Below are 21,344 nucleotides of genomic sequence, written 5' to 3' on the forward strand. Positions count from 1 at the left end.
CAACATTCAAGAGTCTCTCATGGTTTGCTTCTCTCCCTCTCCCCCACCATTTCCCCCTTCTTCTCCCCTATGACCCTCCATTATGTTCCTCCTAATCCTCCTATACATGCAAACATATGGTATCTGTCCTTCTCTGCCTGACTTATTTTACTCAGCATAACACTCTCAAGGTCCATCCATGTTGCTACACATGGCCAGATTTCATTCTTTCTCATTGCCATGGAGTATTCCATGGTACAGATAAACCACATCTTCTTGATCCATTCGTCAGTTGATGGACACTTAGACTCTTTCCATGTTTTGGCTACTGTGGGGTGTGCTGCTATAAACATTGGGGTCCATGTGCCCCTATGCATCAGCACTCCTGTATCCCTTGGGTAAATTTCTAGCCGTGTTATTGCTGGGTCATCGGGGAGTTCTACTGTTAATTTTTTGAGGAACCTCCACACTGTTTTCCAGAGGGGCTGCACTAGTTTACATTCCCACCAATAGGGTAGGAGGGTGCCTGTTTCTCCACATACTCGCCAGCATCTAGAGTCCTCTGATTTACTCATTTTAGCCACTCTGACCAGCGTGAGGTGGTATCTCAGTGGGGTTTTGATTTGTATTTCCCTGATGAGGAGGGATGCTGAGCATCGTTTCGTCTGTGGCCACCTGGATGTCCTCTTTGGAGAAGTGTCTGTTCATGTCTTCTGCCCATTTCTTCACTGGATTGTTTGTCTTTTGGGTGTGGAGTTTGCTGAGTTCCTTATAGATTCTGGACACTAGCCCTTTATCTGATATGTCATTAGCAACTATCTTTTCCCATTCCATCGGTTGCCTATTAGTTTTATGTATTGTTTCCTTTGCCATTACACACACTCTTTTAAAATTAGCACACTGCCAGAGTGTCTGGGTGGCTCACTTAAGCATCTGACTTTTATTTATTTATTTATTTTTGAGTGACAGAGAGAGACAGAGCATGAGTGGCGGAGGAGCAGAGAGAGAGAAGGAGACACAGAACCTGAAGCAGGCTCTAGGCTCTGAGCTGTCAACACTGAGCCGGACACAGGACTCAAACCCATGAGATCTTGACCTGAAATGAAAGAAGTAGGATGCTTCAGTGACTGAGCCACTCAGGCTTTTGACTTTTGATATGATTTCTGATCTTCGCTCAGGTCCTGATCTCACAGTTCATGAGTTCGAGCCCTTCATCAGTCTTTGTACTGAGAGCATGGAGCCTGTTTAGGACTCTCTCTGCCTCTCTTCCTGCCCCCTCTCCCACTCATGCACACAGGTGTGCGCGCTCTCTCTCTCAGAATAAATTAAAATAATAATTTAATAAATTATTGCCCTCATTTCCTCAACGGCAAGAATCTTATTTTAATTTCTCTTAGTATTCCTTTAGATTTTAATTAAATATTTTAATTAAATATTTAATTACTAAAAAGAGTAAAAGAATGTTAGCTATTATGAGGAATCTGGATAAAGTAAAAATATTTTATGTAATGAGGTACATTATGTCATATACTTTGCCATTTACTTTGCATGTTTTCATTTACCTCCCTTTGGTATTTAGGAAATTAAACCAGCCACATTAACTGGACATAATAAACTCTTTAAATTATATACAATCTCACATTTGACATCTTTGTCTTTCCACAAGAACACCAAGTGACTGCTTATGATTCTCTCGACTCAATACTAACAAAGACATTTCATAAGTGGGAAAATTTGAACTAAACAGTATTCAACATTTGAGGATTTTTTTTTTTAACCATTCCCTTAAAAACAGGATTTTGTTAAAATTTATATATGCACCTTAGACACTTAAGCAAAATAACATGATAGTTTAATACCTGTTGGGAGGCTATTATGTGCAGACTTTGTAACAGGAGATTCCTGTACCACACTTCCACGATTACCCACAGCATTTGACATCCAATTATAGAAACTCACAGAGGACGGCTCAGAGAGCAAGGGATGTTCAGATAACATATCAGTGGCCATTGTATTTCCTGAAAATAAAGTTTTATTGAATATAGTATTATTTACATACTAAGGAAGCAGAAAATGTGACCTGTAATTATTTTTTAAAAATTAAGTTAAATTATCTTTTATAGATGTTTTAAAGCTCACTACATGATGTTGCTATTTAGCTATTAAGGCATTAATAAATAACTTATTTTTAATATAACAAGAAGAAATTCACTGCTCTCTGGTTCAGACATCATCCCATACTATGACTAGGTTGACAGTAATGTCAAATGCTGCCATTTAGAAATACAAAAGAAAGGCATGAAGATACCAAAAAGTGACAAACAGAAGAGTTTCCAAAAATACGTTTTCAAAGATAAGGTGTAATACATAGATTAGTTATGCAACCAAAGTATAAATAAAAAAAACCTTAAGTCCTGTTTTGTTTTGTTTTTAATTCTTACATACAAATTAACTTATAATTGTCAAAACTCAGGATGTACCTGTTCTCGTCAGGGAGCTGCTTTTTACAGCTGTGCTACTTCTTTGAGGGGTTCCTTCAAGGAGGTTGTGCAGGCTTGGAAAGCTTCCAGTCAGGTAGCTGAGTAGGCTCTCCTTCCTTGGACTCTCCTTAACTTGCATCCCAGCACGTCCAACATGCACTGGAGAATCTGTGGCAGTGTCTCCACTGGTATAGCTCAAGGAATGATACGGGTGAATGCCCTACAAAAGGAACAACGCAGGGCACTTTCTTATGTATATAACAATGACTACTAATAAGTATAACTACTTTTACTGTTGCTATTACTGCTAATTACTATTTACATTAATGCCAAAACAGACTGTGCCTACTAGGACTACGGTGAATCTCAAGTGTATGTAAAAATGTTTTAAGACATTATAGTACAATACAAAGAACAGCTTTTATTATCATTCACTTATAATAATGAATTATGATTAACTCCCTTTGAAATCTGAAGAGTGTGTCTGGTGGCAAGATTTCTATCGTGAAATTCTTAATAGTACAGTACTTTCCTTGGTACCCTGATAATGAAAATCTGTGAAAGACTCTCTATAGAGTTCTAATAGGTCAAAAACAATTTCCAGAAATCTTTTGAGGAAAATAAAAAATTACAGAATTGCCTATCTCTACCTGCTCTGTCACATCTAAGAAGAGAATTTCAGGTCATATAAAATAGCACAGGAAAAGACTATATAGACAGATCCTAAAAAGAAGAGATCTGAAACAAAACATTGCAATTTATTTCTTTGGAGGATTTTTATGATCCATAAACAAAGGAATGTTTGTGAGGTAAGGAAAAATCATCGACCAGAAAAAAAAATCTGAGGCTAAGGATTTGAGAATTTAAAAGTATCCTGCTTCCAACTATGCTGTAGAAATAGAATACGCCTATTAGTCCAAACTTTAAAAGTGTATATCAAACAATCATTGAATTGTTTAATTAAAAGAGCGATATTTACACAGAATGAAGACTTTAAAAGCACAAAAGTTTATTCAATAAAAAGTATCCCCTCACTACAGTCTACTATATCCCTTCCCCAAGAGGCAATGTTAACTGTTTCTTATCCTTTTTATATAATTTATGAGTATATAAGCACATACACATATGTATCCTTTTTTAAACACATATATATTATCCTATATTTTGTGTTTATTTTAATCCAGGCACTCTGGTGACCATTCCACATCCACCTAGAGATCTCCTCTATGTTTTAAAAAAAATTTTTTTAAGTCTTCATGGTATACATCTGTTATCAGGGTACACTAGTTTATTAGTCCTCTAATGATTTGTCATTTATGTTTCTTCTATTATTTTTCTATTATACGCAGTGTTGTGAAGAACATTATTGGACATGTGTCTTTGAATAATTAGAACATTCATTTCTTTAGAAGGAATTCCCGGACATGAACATACTGCATGAGAGAAGATCACATTTTATATTTTGATACAAATTGCCAACTTATTCTTCAAAGAGGTCGTGCCAATTTAAACTCCCACTAGTACTGTAGGAGAGTATCTGTTTTCTCATGTTCACCAACAAAGTACACTATTCAAATGTCTTAAGTGTTTTCAATTTGACAGGCAGAAATGGAAATCTCATTTTAATTCACATTTCTTTCATTGTAAGAGGATACATGTTCATATATGTATATGTATGTCTATGTAAACTGCCCATTAACCATTTTCTATTTGGTTTTGCTTTTTTTCTTAATGATTAGAAAAAGATCTTTATATATATGAGGAAATTGGTCCTTTGTCAAAAGTCTATTTTGTTTGTGACACATTTTTTTCTGTGTAGAAATTTTATAATTTAATACAAGCAAAGGTCATTTACTTTATGGATTCCGGGTATTAATTTAAGCCTATATCCAGATTTTGAAAGAAAGTTAATACATTAACTGTCATTTTCATTGTTCAGAAAAGGAAACAAAAAATAAGTAACCTATGACAACAACAAATAACTTACATTCTTACTATGTGCCAGGTATTACTCTAAGCATTTTTCATATATTACAGCTATTTCTTACATTGACTTTTTGGAAAAAGTTACAACTGTAATCTCCATTTTACAGATAAGGAAATGAACGAACACAAGGTGCAGTTAACTTGTTCAGTCACAAAGCAACTGAGTGGCAGAGGCAGGATTGAAACCAAGGCTGTCTGGCTCCTAAGGTGGTGCTCAACCACCCTGCTTGTACGTGTCTTACCAAGCACTGGTCAAGTTTCTTAAAACGGTATAAATAAATTCATAAAACAGCCTAACTCACACTGTATATTAAATTACTAATCCTGTTAATTTCATCATGAGGATATTTATTATTATTGAATTATTAATTACTGAATACATACAATAAACTATTTGTAAAAAAAAAAAATTACTGAATACAATTTGAATTTGAGATATCAAAACTTTAGATCTTCTCTGGAAGACTAACCAAAAATAGTAATAATAATAATGTACCTTTATTTTTAATGCAGAGTCACTATGGGTATGAGTCTTGGAAAGTTTCCTCATTATCTCAGCTCCAGTTACAGGTCCAGAACTACCAGGTGGAGGCCGGTTGGCTGTTCCTTCCAGCAGCATTGTGTGTTCACTGACTGTGGCTGAAACAGTTCAAAAGAGTATGTAGGCTATAGAAGGCGTTTTCTTGAAATATCAACACCAGTGTTCCTGGTGGTGTAACTACACTCAACTTTACATATGCCTTGGATAAATTAAATTAATTAAGTCTCCTTAAAATTAACTGTGGAATAAACCATAATATTAATTAATTCACATCTTTCTTTTACTCTCCCAACGCCAGTCTTCTCACTCATCTTAAAGAAAGGAACAAATGGCTTCTACTCAGTTCTTCCACATGCCACCTAAATGGGATAGAGATAAAAAACCAATTCCAACTAAGGTGCAAATACAAAATTTTCAGATTAAACTAGGCATTTGAAGATAAATAATTAGAAGAGATGTTATTACTATACTATTCTTCCAAGTTTCAGGTAGACCTGAAAATTTTCAAAATAAGTAATAAAAATCCAGCCTATTACTCATAGTATATTCACTTTTAAGCGTAAACTTTTTTTAAAAAACACACCAAAATACCTGGGTAAAGTTTTTTTTTTTTTCCCAAATTTTTATTTAAATTCTAGTTAACATGTAGTGTAATACTGGTTTCAGGAGCACAATTTAGTGATTCATCACTTATGTATAACACTCAGTGCTCATCATAATAAGTATTTTCCTTAATACCCATTACCCATTTAGCCCAATCCCGTACCCATTTCACTCCCTCTACCCTCAGTTTGTTCACTATAGTTAAGAGTCTCTTAGGGTTTGCGGCCCTCTTTTTTTTCTTCCTCTATGTTCATCTATTTTGTTTCTTAAATTCCACATGAGTGAAATCATATGGTATTTGTCTTTCTTGGACTTATTTTGCTTAGAGTAATAAACTCTACCTCTATCCATGTCGTGGTAAATGACAAGATTTCATTCTTTATGATGCTTGAGTAAAATTCATTGTATATATATACCACATCTTCTTTATCCATTCATCAGCTGATGGACATTTGGGCTCTTTCAACAGTTTGGCTATTGTTGATAATGCTGCTATAAACATCAGGGTACATGTATCCCTCTGAATCTGTAGTGCAACTGCTGGGTTGTGGAGTAGTTCTACTTTTAACTTTTTGAGGAAATTCCATACTGTTTTCCACAGTGGTTGCTTGCACCGATTTGCATTCCCACCAACAGTGCAAGAGGGTTCCCCTTTCTCCACATCCTCACCAACATCTGCTGTTTCTTCTGTTGTTAATTTTAGCCATTCTGACAGGTGTGAGGTGGTATCTCATGAGCGTTTTTCCCTGTTGATGAGTAATGTTGAGCATCTTTTCATGTGTCTCTTAGCCATCTGGATGTCTTCTTTGAAAAACTGTCTATTACTGTTTTAGGGGTGTCAAGTTTGATCAGTTCTTTATAGATTTTGGATACTAAGCTTTTACCAGATAGAGCATTTGCAAATGTCTTCTCTCATTCTGTAAGCTTTTAGTTTTGGTGATTGTTTCCTTTGCTATGTAGAAGAAGCTTTTTATTTTGCTGAAGTCATGACAGTTCATTTTTGCTTTTGTTTCCCCTGCCTTCAGTGACGTGTCTAGTAAGAAGTTGCTCCAGCCAAGGTCAAAGAGATTGCTGCCTATTTTCTCCTCTAGGATCTTGATGGATTCCTGTCTGACCTTTAGCTCTTTCATGTATTTTGAATTTATTTTTGTGTATGGTGTAAGAAAGTGGTCCAGGTTCATTCTTCTGCATGTTGGTGTCCAGTTTTCCCAAACCATTTGTTGAAGAGATGGTCTTTTTCCCATTGGATATTCTTTCCTGCTTTGTTGAAGATTAGTTGACCATATAGTTGTGGGTCCATTTCTTGGTTTTCTATGCTGTTCCACTGATTTGTGTCTATTCTTATGCCAGTACCCTACTGTCTTGATGATTACAGCTTTTTAATATAGCTTTAAATCTGGAATCGTGATGCCTCCAGCTCTCTTTTACTTTTTCAGGATTGTTTTGTCCATTCAAGGTCTTTTGTGGTTTCGTACAAGTTTTAGGTTTGCTCTAGTTATGTGAAAAAAGCTGGTGGTATTTTGATAAGGACTGCATTAAGTGTACAGATTGCTTGAGGTAGTACTAACATTTTAACAATATTTATTCTTCCAATCCATGAGCATGGGATGCTTTTCCATTTCTTTGTGTTCTCTTCAATTTCTTTCATATGTGTTCTACAGTTTTCAGAGTACAGATCTTTTTTTTTTTTATTTTTTTTTTATTTTTATTTATTTCTAGGAGAGAGAGAGACAGCATGAGCAGGGGAGGGTCAGAGAGAGAGGGAGATACAGACTCAGAAACAGGCTCCAGGCTCTGAGCTGGCAGTCAGCACAGAGCCCGACGCGGGGCTCAAACCACGAACCGCGAGATCATGACCTAAGCGAAAGTTGGACGCTTAACCGACTAAGCCACCTAGGCGCCCCAGAGTACAGATTTCTTAACTCTTTAGTTTAGGTTTATTCCTAGGTATCTTATGGTTCCTGGAACAACTTTTGGGATTGATCCCTTGATTTTTCTGCTGCTTCATTATTGGTGTAGAGAAATGCAGCCAATTTCTGTACATGAATTTTATATCCTGAAACTTTGCTGAACTCATGCATTAGTTCTAGCAATTTTTTGGTGGAGTCTTCGGGGTTTTCTGCATAGAGTATCATGTCATCTGCAAATAGTGAAAGTTTGACTTCTTCGAGCTGATTTGGATTTTTTTTTTTTTTTATTTCCTTTGGTTGTCTGACTGCTGAGGCTAAGATTTCCAGTACTATGTTAAATAGTAATGATGAGAGTAGACACCCCTGTTTTGTTCCTGACCTTAGAGGAAACATGCTCAGTTTTTCCTCATTAAGGATGATACTAGCTGTGAATCTTTGTATATGCCCTTTATGATGTTGAGACATATTCCATCTATACCTACTTTACTGAAGGTTTTTATCAAGAAGAGATGCAGTATTTTGTCAAATGCTTTTTCTGAATCCATTGAGAGGGTCATATGGTTCTTAGCCTTTCTTTTATTAATGTGGTATATCACACTGATTGATTTACAAATATTGAACCACCCCTGCATCCTAGGATTAAATCCCACTTGATCATGATAAATAATTCTTTTAAGGTACTGCTGGATTTGATTTGCTAGTATCTTGTTAAGAATTTTTGCATCCAGGTTCATCAGAATCAACCAGGCACTGGCTAAAACTCAAAGGCTTCTTTAAAAAACTACGTCAGAGAAAAGATGATGAACGAATACAAATGTGCATTTTAAAAGAAAGTTAACATGCTTTACTCAAAACATTCTAGCTATGCAAAGATGTCTGTTATTGTACTGGATACAAGAAGTCTATCATATTTTATGAACTTAAATATAAAAATTAAAGTCAGTATAAAGATTCCAATATTATCATCATTTACTTGGGCTAATACAAATCACACTTGTATAATTAAGCCATGGCAATTTCAAATTTGGCACACAAATGATTAAAATAATACAGATATATGTTACCAAGGTGTTAAATCTAACTAAACTATTTACAGATTACCTGCATCAAATTCAAATTCTGCTCCATCAGCACTGGTGTCACTATGAAGACCACCTCCATTGTCCAGCCCAAGTCCATCTTCATGTTCGTGGTCCACAGCTGACTGAGGTTTCAGGGGCTGAGCTGGTCGATGTAAACTAACTCCTTTAAAGGCTGGTGTCACCACAATAAACTTCATCCACTGCCTTGCCAGTGCAACTAAACCTTTCTTTAAAGTTACCAAAGCAGGAAGTCCATCACTCTGTAACAACAATGATGTAATAGCAAGTTACTATTTAAGAGCTTTGTGTACATTTATTCATTTAAACCTCATAACCCCCATGTAGAGATGAAGAAGCTAGAATTTATGTGTTATAATTTGTTCAAGGTTCTCTTCAAAAGACATCATTTCAAGCTGACTATAGAACTCATTCTCTAAAAACACCATTGCATCTTTCTGTCATAACACATTATCAGGTGAGTAAGAGGCTAACCATGAGGTGCAAAATTGAGATTCTCCTTAAGAAGCATTCAGTCCACTGTACCTTTTTTGCTCAACTGAGGAAATCAAATGTATTTTGAGCTACCTGTAATATTCATTAAACGAATAGGAAATGAAATTACTCCCTTCAAAGATTAGGTAACCGTCACTATTTTAACATCAAAAAAAAATTACTATGATTAAATGCTGGGCACAGATGAATTTATAACTGCTTTCAAAGTTAAAGGTATTATCAGTAACAATTACATAATTTAGAATATATTTAATTCCACATGGTGATGATTATAAGAAAGAAAATCTGGCTACTTTTCCAATTGTAGCCTTAGCCTAAGAGGAAAATATCCAACTCCTCTCCATTCCCTTTCCCAAAATTCCTTTTGTTAGGAGAAATGCTCTGACTGAAGAGACACTTTTCAGACAGCAGGAATCATCTCATTTGCTTTCTGAGGAACACCAGATCTCTTAGCCTGTCCTTTAATTCTTAGACTCAAATAAGAAGAGCCATCTTGTGTTTCTTCCTCTTACATATAAAGCGTATCTTGGCAGAGCATCCACTCATGAGAAATGCCTGCCATTCTCTCAGTTCCATGTCGCTACCTATGACTAGATGGGCAAGTTAGCCTTGCACTGTGGACCTCCAGCCTTCAATTCACAGGGCAGGAGTAGAAAGCACTATACTAGTCTCATGTCTAAGTACCTTCTTCAAATCCATCATTTACTAGAGATTCTCTCATTGGAGATTATCAGAAACATGATTGGCCATTAATAAATACTAATACAATGATCCCTAATTTGGCTAAACTTCTCATGTATTTTCTGTTCACCAAAAGCTTGGAGAGAAGAGAGATCCTCAAGTTCTAAACCTCTAACGATGACGTGTTATCTTCTGTAGTGCTTTTCTAGAGGCAGACATATATTGTACTTATTTTGTATTATTGTATATTCTCCCCTCAACCATTAATTAGCCCCTATTTTATTAAACATTTCTGTGAAATCTGATGCTGGTGATCACTTTTTGCTTGAAATTCTTTAAACCTCTGGCCTCTAACACATGTTTTCCTGATTCTCCTACATGTTCTTTACCCTCCTCAGCATTCTGTGTAGCTCTATCCACCCTCTCATCACCCTTTAATTTTGGTATTCTTGAGGGATCCATTCTGGACCAGTTTCTCCCTCAACACACCATCATCCCTAGAAGTCTCATCCATATCCACAGCTTTTAACACCTGCATGTTGAAAATTCCCAAATCATTCACCTAAGCCTACTGTTGTCTATAAGCCTGTATGTGTAATCATATTTCTCCTCTGGACTTCTCATCCACATCTCAAACCCTGTGGATCAATGAATGGCTCCTCAAAAGAAAAGAGGCTTCTTTAAATTTTTTGCTAATGTTTTATTTATTTCTGAGAGAGAGAGAGAGAGACAGCATAAGCAGGGGAGAGAGAGAGAGCGAGATACAGAATCCAAAACAGGCTCCAGGCTCTGAGCTAGCTGTCAGCACAGAGCCCGATGTGGGGCTCAAACCCACGAACCGTTAAGATCATGACCTGAGCCAAAGTTGGACACTTAACCAAGTCGCCCAGGCGCCCCGTGGCTTCTTTAAAGCTAACCTATGGTTTCACATATGGCTTCCGTAACTCACCATTGTAGCATCATCAATGATGGAGTAGTTTGCCTGGTGCAGGTAGTGATGTAGTATATTACACAGCAAACATGAAGGGTTTTCTTGGAGAAAACGGGCAACTTTTGTAAGTCTGTTGTATTTGCTTCTTAGGGGAAAATGTACACTTTTATTCTGAACCAAAGCAAAAACAATAGATTTAGAGTTATATATCAAAGACACTGCAAATAGAAGGTATCCAGTAATCAAGAACTTGATGGTCTGATGTTTTCCAACAATGACGAACAACAAGGGATCGTGTTCAATAATAAATTTTTTATGATATCTTGTATTGTTGAAAGACATACCTCTAACGCTTCGGTCATTATGCATCCCATAACAGCACAAATTCTCAAGGTGCCCTCAGTTTCTAATTTGTTTAAGGATGATTTGAGTTGATCAATGGGAACAAGCCATGCACCAACAGCTGGAGTTGCAGTGCTTAAAAGATTCAGCTGCCTGTAAATAATGAAAAAAATTACAAAAACAAGTGTCAAGATTTGTATTTCAAACAATATTCCATACCTACTATACTTAGTGGCTATTTTATTTGGGAAAAATTACTTTTCCTTTTGGTTACCAGGTAAATTATGAACATATATGTAGAAACTGCCAAGAAAAGATAACAGATAAAAAAGAAAAATATTTAAACCTATGAGAGGTGAAAGAGTAACAAGTTCATGGTGAGGTGACATATAAAAGGAAATCTAAAGCCCTAGAAAAGAAAAAGGGTCAAACAAGAGAAGAATAAGGTCTACAGAAAGCATGAGTGTAGGAAAGATGGTAAGAAAGGGGCAAGCATAATGCTAGATATGTCAGAAAAATAATTTTAAAAATATGAAACAGAATTTTATGTTATTTAAAATAAAGTAATATCAACCAATAGTACTACATTTTAAAAACTCTTTACCTAGAAAATGAATGTGTAGGAGATCTCACATTGGTGGGAGCTGCAAAACTAAACCATATTTCCTTGATGGTCAACTTCATGCTACATGAATCTGGAGGTGGAGGCATTAGAGGTAGATCTTTTTTCAAATCATCAGATTCGACTCCTTCATCCTACATAAATTTGAACACCAAAAACTCAGTAAGGTATAAATCCTTAAAATTACTAGTGCAAAGGTTAATGTTTTAAGCACAAAATCTTCCTAACAAATCAAGTTCTACAGATGACACCTTTATATAAAACAGGCAATAGAAACCTTGCTCAGCCTGATTCTGAGAAATACCTACAGATCCTTGAAGCTCCAAGGAGCACAGTCTGAGAAACTACTGCACTGTAACAAGCCATATATCAAAAGATAATTAGAACTGAACAGTTTCTCATGATCACTCCATTCAATTACATTTATTTAGGGATGTCTAAGTGTTATTTTTTCCACATGAAGAAAGTGAGAGAAAAAGGTTTTGTGACTTGCCAAAGTCAATACAATATTAAGTAAGAGAATGAGTGACAGAATTAAGGTCTTCTGCTTCCTACCACAATCTGTTTTCCATCCCATTTTAACAAAATACTTTAAACTTCCAAATAAAGTGCCATAAAAATACTAGTGTAGCCCATGTTCAAATAAATAACACTCTACAATAAAAAATTCTGAGTTATCTTATATGCTAGCAATCTGAATCAGTATTAAGAAATGAGTATTTTTTAAATGTATAATCACTATTCTTTAGAATGCAAGGAGGTAAGAATAATATTAAAGAAACAAAAAGTCTATGGCCTATTATATATACTTATAGCTCTATAATTCACTTTTAGATATTACTGGTCAAGATGAAGAAAAGACTGGCATTTTCTTGTGGGATGATTAGGGAATCTAGAGTATCCACAAAGTAGCTTTCAATCCTAAGTGCTATAAAACAACGTAAACTATAGGCAATAGTAATTTTAAAGTTAGCAGGCACCAAATAGAAGTCCACATTTCTTATTTGCAATTCTAAAATTACAATGTTCTGAAAAATATGAATATTTTGTGTAATGTGGCATCAAAATTTTATCTGAACTGGTGAGAGGCTACTTATCCCACTTGGCATTTTTACTGATGTTGTGCTGCATAAGTATTTAAATACTTCAAGACAGAGTGTGGTCTCAGATTCCAGTATGCCTTTATGTAACATATAAGCCACACAGAGTACTACCTTTCTCTTAAAGGAAAAAAGTCTGAATTCTCAAATACACCTGACCTGTGGGTTTCAGACAAGGTTGTGAGCTGGGCACTAAGGTATATAAAGATACTGAAGACAGTCTTTAAGAACTCAAATTTTAAAAAGGGAAGGGACCTTGTAGACAACAAGCAGCTAAGTATAACAGTATGTGAAGCAAAGCAATAATAAACTTAGATTTAGGTTGACTGAATTTTGGGCACCTGTGGTATATATACATGATGATAGTTAAAAGGCCACTGCATGTAATTCTGGAGCTCAGATGAAGGGTTAGTGCTAAAAACATAACTGATGGGAAAAAGTAGTATCATTAAATTATGGAGCAAGACTAGGAAATGAAATAAATCAGGGAGTGGACACACAGCAAAAGAAGGAAAGTAGCCAAGAAGAGAACATGGGGTGAACACCCACATTTAAGAACAAAGAACTGAATAAGGACATGGAACAGCACAAGTCAGAGAAACCAAAGTAAGCAATGTTACAAAATTTAGAGACATTCAGCAAGGAGAGTAGGATCAGAGATCAAGGAAGATATCTGAGTTTCTGACAAGTATATTAATGGGATAGAAGGATAAAGAAAGAACAGCTGGTTCTTTCCAGTTCTTCTGTCAAGTGAGTATCTATTACACTTTTTAATTTCCTTAATTAAAGTTCTAATCCCAAACCACTGCTCAAATACTTCCAAAGACTTCACAAGAAAACTGTGAGTAAACTCTTGAACTATGCATCAAATCAAAATAAATGTGTCAAAACTAAATTCCCAGAAACCTGGGATTCAGAGGTGATTATGCCAATGGATACTGGATATCCACGACATTTCTTAATTAAAAGGTGGTTTCTTTCCTCTTCAACTGACCCAATTTTCAAATGATTATAAGTGTATGTATATATGTGTTTAAAAATAACTATCAAGTTCTTACTATGTGCCAGACACTGAGTTAAACCTTTCATATGTATTATCTCCTTAAATCTTCACAAATTAGAAGTTTAATATCATTACAAATACTATACAGAAGAAACTTCTGAGATGAAATAACTTGCACCAATCTGTGGTACAACTCTTCCATAATCTAGAATATTGAATATTTTCATTATTGCTATTATTATGCATCATGACATTCCACCATAATAGAAACAATAAATGAATTGCATATAAAATCCTTGAAACAACATAAAAACAATGACTACTTCTCTGATATTCTATTAACTTATTAATTCAACAAATATTATTAAGTGCCTAAAATTAGCAAGGTATAAAGCAAAGTACTATGGCAGATACAAATACATCTATGGTATGGTACCTACATTTCGGAACTAATTCTCTAGTAGTAGTATCACCAAAATATCTTGACTATTATTTAAGCAAAATCCAAAATATGGAAAGACAAACAAATATACTCCAGAAATTAACTCTGAATTGGGTATGTAGTTTTCTATTTTTCAAAGCACTATTATTATTAAAAATTCACCAACTTGTTCATCTGAAACAGAATTTCCATTTAAGTCTGAAGAAGGGCTTATTCGATCACAAGGAAGATTATCATCAGAGACATCGGTATTATAGCCACTGCCAGTTGGAGAATCAGAAGAATTATTGGATGTCAGCACTCCACCTCTTTCTGTGGCATTAGCTTTACCCATAATTCCAAACGTATTATATAAAACAGCACCAGATTGTCTTCCTCCTTTAAAAAATGAAAGAATATATTTATAAAAATGGTAGGTATATCAATGCTATACTCTTATAGTATCCATAAAGATAAAAATAAAAAATAGAAATTCATGAAGATCTTTTTTCTCATCAAAACCTGCCCTTATCCATAAAAGTCATGTAAGATTAGATTAACAGATAAATTGTAGGCATATACAATTACTATCATATATGACCAAACCTAAAAGTCTTATATACAACTCAGCTTTCCCTTTTTTACATATTATTCAATAATATAAAAGAAAACAGATATAATTGTAAGTCAGTCTGTCTCAATGAATAAAGGATTTATAGTATTTTCATCCTGCAAATCTCTACTAATCAAAAATTGTTTCCAAAGACACAAACTTTCAAAAGCTGGGTGGCTTTATATTTTACTTAAACATTTTTTTCTGAACCACAGATTTTTATGTTCAACCCTTGACGTTCTGCACATCTACATGCTCTGTTAGTTTTGAATCACACAATGAAGGGAAAGTTCTACTTACGCGATTGGGATGGGGGGCACCCATCCTGGTAAATAGTCCCACGTACCACACTTTCTGCTTAAATATGCTGATTCACGTTATTAAAAGTCACAATCATTCAAAACATTTCAGCAACATTGGGACAATCTGTCCCTAATTTAAACAGAATTAAAAAAAAAAAAAAAGCTTACCCTTTATTGTTAAATTTTCAAGTCCACATTCGAACATTATCCAACCCCATTTTTCTTGGCTGGGACCTATTCGAGTCACATCTGGAACAGCTTGCTGATCAGTTTCATCCACAAAAGTAAACTCATCCAACTCTTCAAGAGTAAATAAAACTTTGGATTTCTCAAATGGAATAGCAGTGATGGCACAGGTACCAATATCTATTATCAAAAGAGAATAAAGCGACCACTTTTAAAGACAGAGAACTTTATATTTTTTAAAAAATGGTATATCTTAAAAAGATATCTTAATACTCTGTGAAAAAGAAAAATAAATGAACCAACCAACTTCTAAAATAATGCCTAATATCCTACGACATAAAAAGTGCCAGAATCTCACTGAAGTAAAAGGGAGAAAAAAAGATTCCATAATTAACAAATAATGCCTAATATCCTACGACTTAAAAAGTGCCAGATTCTCACTGAAGTAGAAGGGAGAAAAAAGATTCCATAATTAACAAATAATTGCTCAGAGGCAGAATGAATTCATTTCTGAAAGATTATAAGGCTCTCTAAAAACCTAAAGTTAGAAAGCTCCTGAATAATTCAGTTTCATAGTAAACTGTTTTTAAATACTTTCTCATCATGTTACAAAAGAAATATTTTAATTAATTACCAAGCTGTAGGAAAAACATTAGAAAATAAGTAAACTACAGCTTTTACTAAAAGATTGCTTTTTAGTAACACATTATATAATCACAATTCATAATAGACACTGCCATAAATAATTTCACCACTTATGATATACAATATGGAAACTAACATTCTGCATACTTGGCAAAGGGTTTTATTTTACTTTTTTTCATTTCTTTCTGTGATTACAGCTATGAGAGGAAAGAAAGAGAAGAAAGAAAGAAAGAAAGAAAGAAAGAAAGAAAGAAAGAAAGAAAGAAAGAAAGAAAGAAAGAGAAAGAAAGAAAGAAAGAAAGAAAGAAAGAAAGAAAGAAAGAAAGAAAGAAAGAAAGAAAGAGAAAGAAAGAGGGAAGGAGGGGAGGGGAGGGAAGAGAAGGAAGGAAGGAAGGTAGGAAGGAAGGAAAGAAAGGAGAGAAGGAAGGAAGAAGGAAAAAGAAAGAAAATAAGTTAAAAATGTACATTTACCATCCAAAGATAAACTTGTTTACATTTTAATTAAATTTCTTTCTAGCATTTTAGAGATTATTTTACAAGCAAACCAGCTTTAGTTCCCACATTTCAAGTAACAGTAAACCATGATAATTTCCTGAGGGCACTAAAAAATTCTTCAAAGATATTATTTTAATTGCTATGCAATATCCCATTCATATGAAAATACTATATTTTGCACTTATGATTAGAAAGTCTTCCCTGATCAGAGACTAAATATTCACTTACATTTTTCTATGTTTTTCCATTATTTATTTTTTTATATTTGCCTTTAATTCCATGTCCTTATTCTGATGTATGATATAAGGTGAAGATTTAGCTTAAATTTTGTTGAAATATTTGACAAGGTAATTACTTGCTTAGATCAAAGATCCAAAACGTGTGAAAGGGTATACAATGAAAAGCCTCTGATACCACACCCAGACATCTACCTCCCCTCCCTATAGGTAACAAACATTAGATTACTGAGAATCCTTTCACAGATTATCTTATGCACATATAAATGAAGACAATTACTTTTTTTTCCATTATGTTTTTTATGCTTTTTTACACTATGTTTTGTCTTTAATGACTTTTTTCTACATACTATGCCTTTCAAAATCCAATTTAGTTACTTCTTATAGTCTCTACAACACCCAAGTGCAAACTGGTTACCAGTGCAAACTACAGAGCTAAGTCTCTTTGTATTTCAGCTACTGTATTGTGTACCGGCTCTAGGACAATAGATCTCAAATAGCCACGAAAAGTCTCTTTATTTGGAATCCTCAGGTAAAATGCTTTGCCCTCAACATAATAAGCTTTGATAAAGCCACAGCAGTTACACAGACCCAGGATACAGACAAGATGTTCTGTATCCAATCATGGAACTTTCAGAGTTCAAAGAATACAATGAGCAACCTCAAGGTAATAATTTGTTCATTCAGGATTGGTCACCTGTCCTATATGTAGATTTTAGCATAGAAATCATCTCAATTAAGACTAACAAACTCAATTTTTTGTCAGAGATTGAATCTCTGACAATCTGAGATCACTGAAGCCTTTACATGAGCATATGCACTGAATTAGGTGAAAAGTATTCAAAAGGTTTGTGACATCTCTAGTTACCTCTTTCACCGTAACAGGGACTTTAAAGAGACATAGCCATCATTCTTATTGCTACTATATTTTACAGATTTGACTAACTGCTTTTGATATTGTTATTAATTCTTTTTTTATGTAAGATCATTTTTTACGCCTATTTATTTATTTTTGAGAGGGAGATAGAGAGAGGGGAGCGGGTTAGGGGCAAAGAGAGAGAGGGAGATAGAGAATCCCAAGCAAGCTTTGCACTGTCAGCATGGAGCCTGATGTGGGGCTTGAATTCACAAACTGTGAGATCATGATCTGAGCTAAAACCAAGAATGGGATGCTTAACCAACTAAGCCACCGAGGTGCCCCTTGCAATTGATTCTTTTTAATGAAGTTGTGCCAAGAAAGACAATAAAGATCATACTCTCTGTTCTATATACTGAGCCAGTAGATACCATGAAGAAAAAAAGAGAGGAGATTGAAGCAGTTCCTAATTTGGGGCATACCGCTTACTTCCTACCACAGTTTACCTTTCACTGTCATAAAACATTGGCAAATAAGCAGTTAAATACCATGTGTTCAATATATGCGGAAATATCTTTCTCTTATAAAATATTCAAATAGTAGCAATATTTTTAAAAATAATCTTTCCTTTTGCAAAATCTTCTTGCATTTATACATGTCAAAGAAAAATATCTGTTGTAGAATCCTACCTGTTGTATCAAGACCCCTAAGTTGCCCATGTACTCGATGAATATTTAACTTGGCTGCAATTTCTTTGCCTTTTTCTGCTCCAGCATTTGATCTGAGAGATCCGGATGACTGAGGCTGCATCTTAGTGGCATGGGCATACCTATCAAAATTTGATGTTCTACCAGGTTCTGCACTGTTTGAAGTCTCTTCAACCACACCTCTTTATGGAAAAAGAAAAAAAAAAGTATGACAGTCAACATGTAAATAATATAGTTCAGTGAAAACATTTAATAAATGGTTTTTCTAAAAAATTCCAGTTTTAATGAAACCAATATTAATAACAAGTTCTTCAGTGTTTACTAAAAACAGTATGAGTAAAAACAGTACACACTTTTAAAAACCTACTTTGCTAATCTATAAAGTGATATTTGCAATCCCAATACTGATTTTGAGTATTAGCATCAGAATTTTCAGAAACGTATTAAAATGATAATTATTGCTTGCTTTTATATCCAACAAGAAAATTATGGCTCAAATTAATAAAATCTTTCTTACCTGTTCATACGAACTTGTGTAGCAATTCTGTCAAAACACAATGCTACTAGAGACACATGAGTCACACTTTTATTAGGAGCTGTACTTGGAGATTCTTCCACAGAGGCTTGTAACAAACATAAGTTTACCTAACACAAAATGTCATAAATTTCAGATTTAAAAAGTGAAAAATTATCACTTAAACATAAGATATGCAAGAAAATAAAAAACTACTGTTAAGAATGGTGTATCTATATGTCTGATAGACTCTCATAAAGTAATCATAACTCATTTCTTAATGGATGGATATGGAATATTTTATAAATATTACCCAATATTCTCATTAAGTAAAACTATATTAATTTTTACATTAGATCATCAAAAAATAAAAAATATAGTTTTGATATAATCTATCCTGCCACCATTCAGCTTAGTAAATACAAAGGATAAAACTCACCAAAATGTTTTCCTCTTTCTGGAAAATTTTTAAAAATATTAAATTGTTACCTTTGGTATGCTAACATTAGCCTGAAGACCTTTAATTGTTACATTATCTTGCTTCATTATAAGATTTGTCTGTGCTTGTCCTTGGTTAGTAGTTCCTATGGTAGTATGTTCAGTTTTTGTTCCTCTAACATCTTGTTTGGAAGAGAGCTAAAGAGATTAAAGTAGAATTATTATTTCAGAGGACATTCATAATTTCCACATCATCCACAATTGCAACTTGCTTATTCACTGTGCTCCTTTATGCTCATCTATATGCCAGTTGCCATCCAATTTAGCAGCCACACTCTTAAAGTCCAAACTTTAGAAAAGCTAGCAACAGCACTAGCAGCTTCAGGGCTGAGAGAAGTGATAGAAGATAAAGTGAAAACAGCCTATAGAGAAACAGACAGAAAAAAATGGCAATAGGTATTATCTTAGAATCAGTAAAATGTATTAATTTAAGAGCAGATTTGGCTTTGATAACTGGCTCCTTATTGGCTGGGAATATTTTCAAACTTCTTTTGATGTGTATTCCTACCCTAACTACCCATCACGTGAAATGTCAATATGTCTTGAGTAACTGATCATTAAGAATAATCAACCTCTCTTTATCTTGCCTCTAGTCTCTAGCCCAAATATGACTCAGATAAATTTGAAAGTCAAATGGAAAATCACCATGATATGATTGCTAAGAAACTGGCTCAGTGGGGGGCGCCTGGGTGGCTCAGTGGGTTGGGCATCAGACTTCGGCTCAGGTCATGATCTCACGGTTCGTGGGTTCGAGCCCCACGTCGGGCTCTGTGCTGAAAGCTAGCTTGGAGCCTGGAGCCTGCTTCAGATTCTGTGTCTCCCTCTCTCTCTGACCCTCCCCTGCTCACGCTCTCTCTCTCTCTCAGAAATGAATAAAAACATTTAAAAAAAATTAAAGAAAAAAAAAAAGAAACTGGCTCAGTGGCTAGAACTACAACATAAGTAGAATATCACACACCAGGAGATGACGACTTGATTCACTGAAGTGAAGAAAAATAATCTTGGGGCACCCGGTGACTCAATCAGTTAAGAGACCGACTCATGATTTCAGCTCAGTCATGATATCACAGGTGTGTAAACTGCGGAATCTTTTTGAGATATTCTCTCTACCTGCTTGTGCCCCTTCCTCATTCTCTTTCTCAAAATAAATAAATGAACATAAAAAAAAAAGTCTCTGTATTTTAACTGAAATGACTAATAAAATTTTAATACATTAAACTTTTTTCAATTTTAGATATCATGTATATATGAAGAGTACTTGATTGGCTACACTCACTGAATAAAAATGTTCTTACATTTTCTGAGAAGGTAGTCTTGCTATTTTGAACAGCTTCTCTGAGGACTTTGGCATGGAGATCATCTACAATTGCAGCTGGATGGCGGGTGCTAGCACAATGCACCATTGCTTCAATATACCTGAGGGAAGAAAAACAGTAAATGAAAAACCAAAATATCACTTAATACTACAGTCTAGTTTATCTAAATTGGTCCATTATTTCCATTCTAGATTTTATTCAGGTTAGTTTTGTCTCCTTTGCTAGGCTATAAGCTCCTTGCAAGGACAGAGAAATCTATTATTTCCCCTTTTTCCCTTCATTACGTAGACAGGACTAAGAATATCAAACATAATAATTAGTTCTTGGGTGTTATCATTTTATGCTTATCATCCCAAAGTAAAAAATAGAAAATATTTTGCAATATAATTAGTGTAATACTGCAATATAATTATTTATGCTGAAAAAGTAACAAATGATAAAATAAACCTTTAAAAGATGTATTTTCATATTTGTTCAATCAAAATAGCCATCGTCAACATTCTTCTTTATAAACATATATCCCATATACTTATCATGTTATAAAATAGTAGTTATATTTGTAAACAAAAAAAAATACCTATCCAAAGCTTCAGCCACCAGGGGAGTCAGAACAATATCAACAGTCCCTTTTACTTCAACTATGGCTGTGGTCCTGGTCTGAGAGACTGGCTGATCCAGGGTCCACTCTTCTGTTAATGTTTCATCATCTGTGTTATCAACAGTTTTCTTTTCCAGAGGAGTATATGGTGTACTATACAATTTAACAAGCAAAATACGTATTT

General features: G+C 34.6%; 1 protein-coding gene across 1 annotated transcript in view; it reads right to left on the reverse strand.

The window, feature by feature from the left end:
* KIAA1109 (KIAA1109 ortholog) overlaps positions 1–21,344 on the reverse strand; it is a 211,584-nt gene that overhangs the window by 83,454 nt on the left and 106,786 nt on the right. Inside the window, exons 31-44 of the mRNA XM_039241608.1 lie at positions 21,140–21,313; positions 20,542–20,662; positions 19,238–19,384; positions 18,752–18,879; positions 18,217–18,416; positions 15,278–15,475; positions 14,382–14,593; positions 11,653–11,804; positions 11,051–11,201; positions 10,725–10,877; positions 8,601–8,841; positions 4,942–5,084; positions 2,460–2,679; positions 1,839–1,997 (exon numbers count right to left, since the gene is read on the reverse strand). Of these exons, the coding sequence (XP_039097539.1) occupies positions 1,839–1,997; positions 2,460–2,679; positions 4,942–5,084; positions 8,601–8,841; positions 10,725–10,877; positions 11,051–11,201; positions 11,653–11,804; positions 14,382–14,593; positions 15,278–15,475; positions 18,217–18,416; positions 18,752–18,879; positions 19,238–19,384; positions 20,542–20,662; positions 21,140–21,313 (2,399 nt within the window). The remainder of the gene's footprint in view (positions 1–1,838; positions 1,998–2,459; positions 2,680–4,941; positions 5,085–8,600; positions 8,842–10,724; positions 10,878–11,050; positions 11,202–11,652; positions 11,805–14,381; positions 14,594–15,277; positions 15,476–18,216; positions 18,417–18,751; positions 18,880–19,237; positions 19,385–20,541; positions 20,663–21,139; positions 21,314–21,344) is intronic.

The sequence above is a fragment of the Hyaena hyaena genome, unplaced genomic scaffold (genome assembly GCF_003009895.1).
Source record: "Hyaena hyaena isolate Hyena2069 unplaced genomic scaffold, ASM300989v1 scaffold_198, whole genome shotgun sequence".
Classification (NCBI taxonomy): domain Eukaryota; kingdom Metazoa; phylum Chordata; class Mammalia; order Carnivora; family Hyaenidae; genus Hyaena; species Hyaena hyaena.